Source organism: Cebus imitator, unplaced genomic scaffold (assembly GCF_001604975.1).
Source record: "Cebus imitator isolate Cc_AM_T3 unplaced genomic scaffold, Cebus_imitator-1.0 Scaffold809, whole genome shotgun sequence".
NCBI classification, from domain to species: domain Eukaryota; kingdom Metazoa; phylum Chordata; class Mammalia; order Primates; family Cebidae; genus Cebus; species Cebus imitator.
This window is the reverse complement of record NW_016108124.1, coordinates 114508-126075: the sequence shown is the minus strand read 5'-3', so window position 1 is coordinate 126075 and position 11568 is coordinate 114508. Positions and strand designations below refer to the sequence as shown.

At 35.5% G+C, this 11568-nt stretch overlaps 1 protein-coding gene across 1 annotated transcript in view; it reads left to right on the top strand.

The window, feature by feature from the left end:
• IFT74 (intraflagellar transport 74) overlaps positions 1-11568 on the top strand; it is a 101882-nt gene that overhangs the window by 43398 nt on the left and 46916 nt on the right. The window contains exons 9-11 of the mRNA XM_017520164.2: positions 1395-1533; positions 3764-3826; positions 10067-10210. Of these exons, the coding sequence (XP_017375653.1) occupies positions 1395-1533; positions 3764-3826; positions 10067-10210 (346 nt within the window). The remainder of the gene's footprint in view (positions 1-1394; positions 1534-3763; positions 3827-10066; positions 10211-11568) is intronic.

Sequence of the window (11568 nt, the reverse complement as noted above, 5' to 3'; positions counted from 1 at the left end):
GCTCCAAAAGATTAATTCCACTGGGCTTCAGTATCCTTAATGTATGAAATAAAGAGAGTGAAATACATATTTTCCTCTTTCAAATTCTATGAGATCATATACCTATACAAATTGTAGCAGAAGCTCATATACCTATACAAATTGTAGCAGCAGGACACACGTTTGTTATACTGTTGAAATTGAAGCTCCAATTGAAGATATCACTTCTCCAACAAAAATAAATAAATTGAGGCAAAAATAAATTGAAATTCCAGGTTGTCTGTTTTATTATGTTCATCTTTTACTTGGTTATTTTGGAGATTTTTTTTTTTGTAGGGAAATTTCTGAATTTAGGTTGTTTATTCTAATAGTAAGATATGAATGTGTAGAAGGTGTGTAGGGGATATGTGGATCTACAGCCTTATCTGGTGATACTGAAAACTGTAGAGGTTGATATCTATGAGTGAAAGAGAGTAAATAGTGATAGGTGAATCAGATTTTGAATCACAAAATAGAAGTGAATGATCTTGGGACTAAAAATGTATGCTCAATCAAGCTTTTTATAAAATGTGAATCTTGAAAGTATTTAGATAAGTGGCATCTTACCTATTCTTTTTTCAGAATTTTTCTCCACCTTATCAGTAATTGACCTTCCTTAGGCAATAAGTGGCATGTCATTGGTATTTCTTTTGATTATATAATAAAAATGGTTATTGCTTCTAATTAATTTCACTATTACTGCTTTTATATGATTATGTGTATAATCTTTCAGTTATTTTTAGAGACATTAGCTTAATATTTTACAGTGCTAAAAAATAGCAATAGTTTGTGAAATAACAATGTTAACTAAAACAGTAAGTAAAAGAGAATTTAAGCAAAGCATATTACTAATCTAAAGCCATAATTTTTAAAAAATTGAATTGAACTGTAGGTTTCTCTACTCCCTTGTTCTGTGAGAGCTGCACTGCATGATTTACATAGCAAACTTCTATACAATATTTAATTTGGTCAAAAAATTTTGTGGCTGAAGGATGCTTGAAAACCACAATTCTAAAACTTCTTGTCTTTTAAAGGTACGATTTTAAAAATGTATAAATGCATCCTCATATATATAAGTCATTAAGGATTTTCTCTGACAATCTTTGTGATTTCTTAGTAAAGTAAAATGGAAAGTAAGGAAATAGAGGAATTTGGGGATAGAGAAGAAAAAGATGTAAAATAAGTTTGTGCTAATGGGGCCAAATTTTATATAGGTTAAATAGCATTTTTTAGTACAAATATAAAGACTTTTCAGTCACACACTATGGTTGAATATCTTTAAGTATCCTATTAAATTAGGACTGTGACTTGTGTAAAATAATTGGATATTTTTTCCTCAGTATTGTATCAGGAATATTATGTGCTTTTGATTTCAGGAAAGAGAAACAAATGAGAAGTGTAGAAGAAGAAATTGAACAGGAAAAACAAGCAGCAGATGACATTATCAAAAATATGTCTCTTGAAAACCAAGTCAAGTACCTAGAGATGAAAACCACAAATGAGAAACTATTACAGGTAATACTAATTACTATTGTGTGCCAAGCATGTATCAGTCTTGCTACTAAAAGTATAGTTTAAATGTCGGCAGCATCCCCTGAGCGCTTGACTAGACTTTGAGATCAGAGTTTTCATTTTTAACAGGGTCCCCAGCTGATTCATATGGACATTCATATTTGAGAAGCATTTATTTAGAAAACTTAATTTCATTTTGCTGCTTGATGACCTAGATTTTACTCTAATTATTTTTTGTTCACTTCTGTTTATCCATTTTGCATTTCATAAAGACGTGTGAAATACTTGCATTTATTAAAAATACTTGTCTATAAATACTTGCACTTATAAAAATACTTGTCTATAAATTTTAAAAGTCTACAACCTATGAGGCCTTTTAATGTTTGCATTAAAACATTAATGCATTATGTTTGCATGACCTATGAGGCCTTTTAATGTTTGCATTAAAAGGCCTCATAGGTCATAGGTGGACGTTGCAGTGAGCTAAGATTGCACCACTCCAGCCTGGGTGTTAGAGTGAGACTCTGTCTCAAAAAAAAAAAAAAAAAGCCCTCATAGACCAGATTCATATGGATATTTACTTTTTTTCCTTTTCCTTCCTGCTTAATAAACAGCTAAGCTTTTAATCTGTTAGCATTCTGATTTGAATGGCTATTGTCTTTTAATTATATTGCTTAAATATCCATTTTTAAAAATTAATTTTTTGTTGATACACAACAATTGTACATATATTTATGGGGTACATGTGATATTTGCATGCATGTATACAATGTGTAATGATCAAATCAGGATAATTAGGATATCCATCACCTCAAACATTTAGTATTTTTTTGTTCCAGAAACATTTTAAATCTCCTCTTCCAGCTATTGTGAAACATACAATAAACCATTGATAACTGTTGCCACCCTACTGTTCTATCAAACTTGAGAATTTTTTCCTTCTATCTCCCTCCACTGCCCCACGCTCCCAACTGGGAAACACCTTCTCAGCCTCTGGTAACCATCATTCTACTACCTCCATGAGATCCACTTTTTAAAGCTCCTACATAGGAGTGAGAACATGCAATATTAAATGAGCAGTGTAGGTCCCTGCTGAGGGGATGAGAATCCTCTCAATGCTCAGTCGTGATGGTGCTTTTTTATGCCCACATGGCCCTTAACTAAAGAGCGAAGAATTAGGCCCCATAAATGCCAATAATGATTATAGTTTTAGTTTCTCAGACATTCCTTTGCTGATAATTTAGTAACCTTTTTATTTTAGACTAGATTTATAAGATGCAGTGAAGCATTGAAGAAACAGTATGATAGAAATGCCAAAACACTACCAAAATGTAGTTAATCTTGTATGGGTTAATGAATGAGTAAACAGTTTAAGGATCTTATCCTACCAGTGAACTATGGCCGGGCACAGTGGCTCATGCCTATAATCCCAGTGCTTTGAGAAGCTGAGGCGGGCGGATCATGAGGTCAAGAGATCGAGACCATCCTGGCCAACATGGTGAAACCCCGTCTCTACTAAAAATACAAAAATTAGCCGGCTGTGGTGGCACATGCCTGTAGTCCCAGCTACTTGGGAGGCTGAAGCAGGAGAATTGCTTGAACCCAAGAGGCGGAGGTTGCAGTGAGCCGAGATTACACCACTATACTCCAGCCTGGTAACAGAGCAAGACTCTGTCTCACCAAAAAAAAAAAAAAAAAAAAAAAAAAAAAAAAAAAAAAAAAAAAAAAAAAAAAAAAAAAAAAAAAAAAAAAAAAAAGACTGAACCATGTTTATGTTTACATATATATGTATGGTATAGTATAGAGAAATTAAGCCAAAGATATGAAAACGTGGTTAAAAATAAAAATTTTAAATCATAACCTCAAACAATGATATAGTTTGAAAGCTTCTGATATTCGATGTTCTGAGAACATAGTGATGATTTACTGTGAAAAGGTTTAAGGTCTAGCTACTTTTGAGAAACTCATGAAGTTTTTTGTTTTTTTTGAAGGCTAGGTTTTAGGAATAATGAAAGAAGTTGGGGAAAGTAGAAATAATGAAGTGTTAATAAATTCTAGTCAAAATGCAAGATACCGTGAAGATACTTAGAAAGTTTACTTTGTCACATCTGTATTTGAAATGTTGAGAAATAGAGAAACAAATTATTATTTTTTCTCCACCCCCCTTCTCCCAACTACAACAAATTAGTCTTAATGTAATTTGTATTTATATTTGCTTTTTTTTTCTGCTTAGGAATTAGATACACTTCAACAACAACTGGATTCACAGAACATGAAAAAAGAGAGCCTGGAAGCTGTAAGTATAAAATCAAATAAGGGTTCTCATACTACTCAACCAAAAATGTTAATTCAGCCAAGTATATTAATATAACTCATTCAAGGACATATTTATCTGGCAGTTTACTAATAGGAGTTTAATACTTCTTCTTCCTATTCTGGACCATAGTGATCCTAGTATGGTAAGAAATTAGATTCAGTTATTCAGTACCTACTATGCATAAAACAAATCATTCTGTCCTATCTGGGACATGCAAAATCCAACGTCAATTAAAATTTTTTTTTCTTTTTTTTTTTTGAGACAGGGTCCTTCCCTGTCACTCAGGCTGGAGTTTAGTGACATGATCATAGCTCACTATAAATTCAAGGTCCTGGGCTCAAGGGATCCTCCCTCCACAGCTTCCCAAGTAGCTAGGACTTCAGGCAGGAACCACCACACCTGGCTATTTTTTATTTTACTTTTTGTAAAGATGGGGTCTTGCTATGGCTAGTCTACAGCTCCTGGCCTCAAGTGATGTTCCTGCCTTGGTTTCACAAAGTGCTGGGATTACAGGCATGAGCCATCATGCTCAACCTCTAACGGAAATTTAAATACACATAACAGGAGACTAAAAACAAAGGAAGAAGGAGAGACATGAACATGAGTTAATCTCTTTCAGGATGTAAAAACTTGCATTTGTCAGGAGATAGCTGTACTTTACCTTTGCTGCAGCTCATTCCTTTACAATAAAACTTTCTGTGACTTAAAAAAAAAAAATCTTGCATTTGTTTTCTTATTCATTTATTTAAAACAAGCTTTAGTTCACAAAACAAAATATGCTTATGGTTTAAAAATAGTTGAACAAGATGAAAGTAAAAATGTCTGTTTCGTGTCCTTTCCTGATAGAACTACTGGAAAGACATTATCAAGTGTTACTCTATGCTTTTTTGAGCTCTTAACGCATATCAGCATCATATTCATGTAATCTCCACAAAGTTCTAAATCCATCTTGGTTTTACAGTTTGGAAAACCTCAAGTGGGGTTCATACTTGCTATGCTATCTGTAGGTTTTTTTTCACCCTAACATGAAATCTTCAGTGTCTGTTTATATCAGTTCTTAGAGAACCCCCTCATTATTTTAAATTACTATATTATGTTGTATAATTATAATACAGCCTTGTAAATGAACAGATTGTTTATAGTTTTCTGGGATTATAAACAATACTTCAGTGAAAGCATACATTTTATGCAAAGTTGCATTAGTATATCAGAAGATTGAATTCTCATAATGGGTCAAAAGGTATACACTTTAAAAATGTTGTAAGATTGCCAAATTGCCTTCATTGTGAAAGCTTATTTCCCCTGCATTCACGGAGAGCAAATATTACCTGGCTTTTTGAATTTTAGCTAGTTTCATAGGTAAAAATTACTACCTTATTTTAATTTTCATGTGTTTATGCATGAAGTTGAGAATCTGTTTATGTCATTTTTGGCCAATGAATTTCTTTTTCCGTGAACAACTTTTTCATATTTTTGGCATTTTAGTATACTGTCTGTACCTCAGATCTTGCCTCCCTTTCCTGATTTCCTATGGATTCAGGTACATACCATGATGATAGTATTAGGAACTGTTGTAGATGGACAGATTGCTAACAACCTAGCTTGCAAAAGAAATGAATCTTTTGTAATTAATTCTTTTGAGAATTTGCTATTGAAAGTCATTTCATTAAAAATAGTAAGGTAGTTTTCTGTGTTTGGTTGTCCATCTATAAATTCGCTTCATTTTTATTTCCTTGGATCTCTGGTGATGGAAATATGCTTAAAGAAAAAAGGACCACATTTAGTATTAATACAACTAGCTTGCAGAATTCTTCACTATTCCTTTTTGGGGTAGGTGTGAGTCAAATCTTTTTTTTTTTTTCTTTTTTTTTAAAGAAAGAAAAAAAGAAAGAGAGAAAGAATGAAAAAGAGAAAAAAGAAAGAGAAAGGGGGAGAGAGAACAGGAGTCTTGCTCTATTGCCCAGGTTGGAATGCAATCTAAAAATAGGTATTGAAAACCTCTTTTATGCTCATAATTATGCTTAACAGCGGAGACAGGAAAGAATAAGGCAAGAAAATAACAAACAGCCAACCAATGTTTCATTTAAGTCTGTGAAATGCTATGCAAATGCTGAAGAGTGATTTACTTCCAATTATGTGGTCACTTTCAAAATAGGTGTAATATGACACTGAGACAATGTATGTTCTGTGGGCCTGGGGTGAAGAATTCTATAAATATTCACTGAGTTTACATGTTCCAGGTCTGAGTTCTAATCATAGATGTCCCTGTTAATTTTCTATCTCGTCAATCCGTCGAATATTAACAATGTGGTGTCAAAGTCTCCTGCTATTATTGTGCGGGAATCCAAGTCTCTTTATAAGTCATTAAGAACTTGTCTTATGTATCTGGGTGTTCCTATATTGGTTGCATATATATTTATGATCATTGACTCCTGTTGTAGCATTGATCCTTTTACCATTATGTAATGTCCTTCCTTGTTTCTTTTAGTCTTTGTTACTGTTAAAGATGGAAGTTACAACTCCTGTTTTCTTTTTTTTTTTTTTTTGCTCTCCATTTGATTGGCAAGTCTTTCACCAACTCTTTGTCTTGAGTCTTTGTGTGTTCTTGCTTATGAGATGGATCTGGATACAGCGAACCGATGGGCTTTGACTTTTTATTCAATTTGCCTGTGTCTTTGATTGGGGCATTTAATCCATTTAAATTTAGGATTAATATTGATATTTTTGACTTGAATATTGTCGTTTAATGCTAGCTGGCTATTTTGCCTACTAGTTTATATAGATTCTTCATTATGGAGATACTCTTTACCTTTTGGTAAGTTTTTGGGATGACTGATACTGGTTGTTCTTTTCTGTGTATAGGGCTTCTTTCAGAAGCTCTTGTAAAGCAGACCTGGTGGTGAAACCTCTAAATGCTTGCTTGCTCGTGAAAAATTTATTTTTCCTTCATTTATGAAGCTTAATTTGGCTGGATATGAGATTCTGGGTTGAAAATTCTTTTCTTTGAGGATATTGAATATTGACCCCCACTCTCTTCTAGTTTGTAGGGTTTCAGCTGAGAGATCTGCTGTGAGTCTGATAGGCTTCCCTTTGTGGGTAACCTGACCCTTCTCTCTAGCTGCCCTTAGTATTTTCTCCTTCATTTCAACCCTGATGAATCTAACGATTATGTGTCTTGGGGTTGCACTACTTGAGGAATATCTTTGTGGCGTTCTCTGTATTACCTGAAGTTGAGTATTTTCCTACTTTACTAGGTTAGGAAAGTTTTCCTGAATAATATCCTGAAGAATATTTTCCAGCTTGGATTCATTCTCTTCATGACATTCAGGTACACCTATCAAACGTAAATTAGGTCTTTTTACATAGTCCCATATTTCTTGGAGATTTTGCTTGTTCCTTTTTGAGTCAAGTCTTATTTCACTTGTGAATTTAGTTTCCATAGGAAGAAGCATAAGCTATAACCTTAGATTTACTTTTTGTACTGATGCCACTCTTCTCTGATGTCAGTAGATTTATGCCTAAAATAACAAAGAGTTTTAAAAATATACAGTATTTGGCCAGGCACAGTGGTTCACGCCTGTAATCTCAGCACTTTGGGAGGTGGAGGTGGGAGGATCATGAGGTCAGAAGATTGAGACCATCCTGGCTAACATGGTGAAACAAAAAATTATCAAAAAATTATGCAGATGTGATGGCACGCACCTGTGGTTCCAGCTACTCAGGAGGCTGAGACAGTAGAATCTCTTGAACCCAGGAGACAGAGGCTGCAGTGAGCTGAGATCACACCTCTGCTTTCCAGCCTGGGCAACAGAATGAGACTGTCTCAAAAAAAAAAAAAAAAAAAAACCAAAAGCAATATTTGCAAATTAAGATAACATAAGTCACTAATTCTATTTAACTTTTGCCAGATTTCTTTTTTTGAGGGGGGATGAAGTCTTGCTGCTTTGCCCAGGCTGGAGTGCAGTGGTACAATCTCGGCTCACTGCAACCTCTGCCTCCCGGGTTCAGGTAATTCTCCTTCCTCAGCCTCCTGAGTAGCTGTGATTACAGGTGTGTGTCACCACACTCGGCTAATTTTTGTATTTTTAGTAGAGACGGGATTTCACCATGTTGGCCAGGCTGGTCTCAAATTCCTGACCTCATGATTTGCGCGCCTCAGCCTCCCAAAGTGCTGGGAATACAGGCGTGAACCACCGTGCCTGGCTCAGATTAATTTTATTTATTTATTTATTTATTTATTTATTTATTTATGACTTGTTCTTCAAGAAAATGTTGTTTCAGATAGTGGTCAATCAACTATCAGGTACTTATTGAATACTTTATACTCACTGCTTTACTGTGTATTTGCTTATGCTTATTTAGTTCACAAGAGTGGGGAAAAAAATCAGGTGAAGGCATGAGCTTAAGTCTTCCAGAATAGTCTTATCAAGATGCAATTCAAACACATTTAGAGGATTGTTAGGCAGAAAGGAAAAGATACTATGAAAAAGAATAGCATAAAATTCTATATGTATTTTTTATCATGCCTTTCTTTATGTTATCTGATGCCTAATCTATTATTTGAACTGTATGTATAATCCATTGCTTATGGATTTTCAAAAATTCTTGTCTACTTGTTTCTTTTTTTTGAGATTCTTTTTCTTTCATACTTTTAAAAAAGAAGAGGTCTTCCCTCTTAAAAATTTGGTCTTGTTTGGCCAGGCACGGTGGCTCATGCCTGTAATCCCAACACTTTGGGATGCTGAGGCGGGCAGATCATCTAAGGTCAGGAGTTTGAGACCAGCCTGACCAATATGGTGAAACCCCGTCTCTACTAAAAGTACAAAAATTAGCCGGGTGTGGTGGTGGGTGCCTGTAATCCCAGCTACTCGGAAGGCTGAGGCAGGAGAATCGTTTGAAATCTGAAGGTGGAGGTTGCAGTGAGCTGACATGTTGCCACCGCACTGCAGCCTGGGAGACGAGAGCGAGACTCCATCTCAAGAAAAAAAACCAATTTGGTCTTGTTCATGCTGTAGGTCTGCTTTCAAAAGTCACTGTTAACTGTATATATTTGTTAACTCTGAAAAGTTATTTACATGTCAGATCCTCAGTTTCCTTATCTGTAAAATGGAGATGATAGTGCCATCCTGTAGAGTATCACTTTGGATATTAGAGATAGCATATAAATAACATGTAGCATAGTGTCTGACATAGAACAGATGCTCAGTAAACAAGAGTTTCAAATGTCAGTCATCACCACCACCATTCCTAGTTTTTTTGTTATCTAATAGTATTTTTGTCACATCCTTATTTTTTCTTTATGGAAGGTAGGATAGTGATGAGTACACAATAACTGTTATTACATGTGTTAATTTCCTAGTGCTGCTGTAACAGACTATCACAAACTGGGTGGCTTAAAACAAACAAACAAATTTTCTCACAGTTCCAGAGCCTGGTAGTCTGAAATCAAAGTGTCAGCAGAGCATGCTTCCTCTGAGACTCTAGAAAGAGTCTTGCTCTGCTTCTTCCTAGCTTCTAATGGTATCCATCAGCCCTTGATGTTGCTTGATTTGTAGATGCATCACTCCAGTCTTTGCCTGAGTCATAACATGGAATTCTCCCTTTGTGTCTCTGTTGTACCTGTACTCTTCTTATAAAGGGCACCATCATATTGGATTAGGGCCCACCCTAATACCTCATCTTAACGTGACTAAATATGCAAAGAGCCTATTTCCAAATAATGGTCAGATTGACAGGTTTATGATGGTAAGACTCCACCTTACCTTTTTGAGCAGACACAATTCAACCCACAACATTGTGGAAAAATATATGTTAAGACCTATTTAGAGGAAAATATGTTCTCTCCAAAGATCACTTCTATGGACTTTGAATCAGTCATTGTGTTTAAAGTTGTACATATGTTGTGACATTTTCTTTATTCTCCCATTGGTAGAGTTGTCCTATATTTATTCAGGTCTCATATGTAGAAAATAAACTAAGGCTATCGGCTTCTTGTGAACCTTAGACCGAAAATAGCTTATTAAAATATACAGGATTTATTTTTATATTTCCAGTTTAGGAATGTGCTTTGTAGCATTGTTGAGTACTAATGGCATTTGCTGTCTGTATTTAAAGATACTGGTAGTTTAAATTTACCCCCTATTCTTATAAATTGAAACCTATTTGAAGATAATTATTGATAAAATACTAATTAAAAAATTCCTTCTTATTTTGCTTTAGGAAATAGCTCACTCCCAGGTGAAACAGGAGGCTGTATTGCTACATGAAAAACTTTATGAGTTGGAGTCCCATCGAGATCAAATGATTGCAGAAGACAAAAGCATAGGGTCTCCAATGGAAGAGAGAGAGAAATTACTCAAGCAGGTGGGTGAAGAAAACATACTGATTTTAAGATGTCTGGTTTTGATACATGTGTTGATTTGTTTTATTTAAGGGAATTCAACCAAAAGCTACTAAGTTTATGTCTAAAAATGGTTTATGTGAAGAAGTGACTTTTTAAAAAATCTAGATTTTATTTTTTTTAATTTTTTTTATGCAGGGTCTCACTCTGTCACCCAGGTTGCAGCATAGTGGTACAGTTGTTGGGGTTCTGGGGTTCAGGGGAGCCCTCAGCTTCCCCGAGAGAATGTTTCTCCAGGTTCTTGGTCTTTCGCTCTCTCAAGAATGAGAAAGGAGACCACGGCGCAGTGTGCTTGTGCAAGAAATACCAGAGCCCAAAAGTGTTTCAGAAAAGTGATTTATTTAGGTAGAGAGAGAAAAAGGAGGAGGAGCGAGAAAGAAATAGCTAACTCTCACACTGACTGAGAGAAAGAAAAGCCGCTCTCACACTGAGTGAGAAGAGTTCTCAGAGGGAGAAAATCAGAGAAGGAAAACTCCCCTTACACTGAGTTAGAGAATCCAGAAAGATAGAATCCAGGAAAGGAAAGACAGCTTCCATACTGGGTAGAAGGGGACCCCAGAGGGGAAATCCAGGAGGGGAAAGAGAGCTCCCACAAAGTGGAAGCTGGAAATCTGGCGTGGGTGAAGGAGCAGGGGGATTTATCCTGGGAGAAATTCCCACCTCCCCAAGTTCCTCTGGCCAATGAAAGGAGTTCCTTTAAACTTCCACTGGAGCGATTGACTCAGTTTCTTCCTGTGCCTGTGAAATTTAAACATAAACCATTAAACCTCCCAGATGGAGAGAGATGGGAGGGGGGCATGGTGCTGGGAAGTTCTTGTCCTTAAAACTACACCTCCTTGTCGACCTGGAAAGATAACACATTCCTTCACAATCATAGCTCACTGTAGCCTTGAGCAGCTGGGCTCAAGCAATCCTCCACCTTAGCCTCCCGAGTAGCTGGGACTGCAGGCATATGCCACCACACCAATTTTTTATTTTTATTTTTTGTACAGATGGGGTTTTGTTATGTTGCCTAGGCTGGTCTCAAGCTCCTGGCCTCAAGCAGTCCTCCTACTTCAGCCTCTCCAAGTGTTGGTATTATATAGGCACCCAGCCTAGATTTTCTTAATCAAGTATTTCATACTAACTTAGGTAAAGCTAACTTTTCCTTATTAGAAATACTTGACACTCTTCTTTATTGGTCATTAAATATTAAGATAATTTTTTGGAGATATGTTTTATTATTTGTTTTGGGCCTTGTATTTAGAAAATGGTGTATCCCAAGGCTGATGTCTTTTTTTTTTTTTTTTTTTTTTTTTTTTTTTTTTTTTTTTTTTTTTTT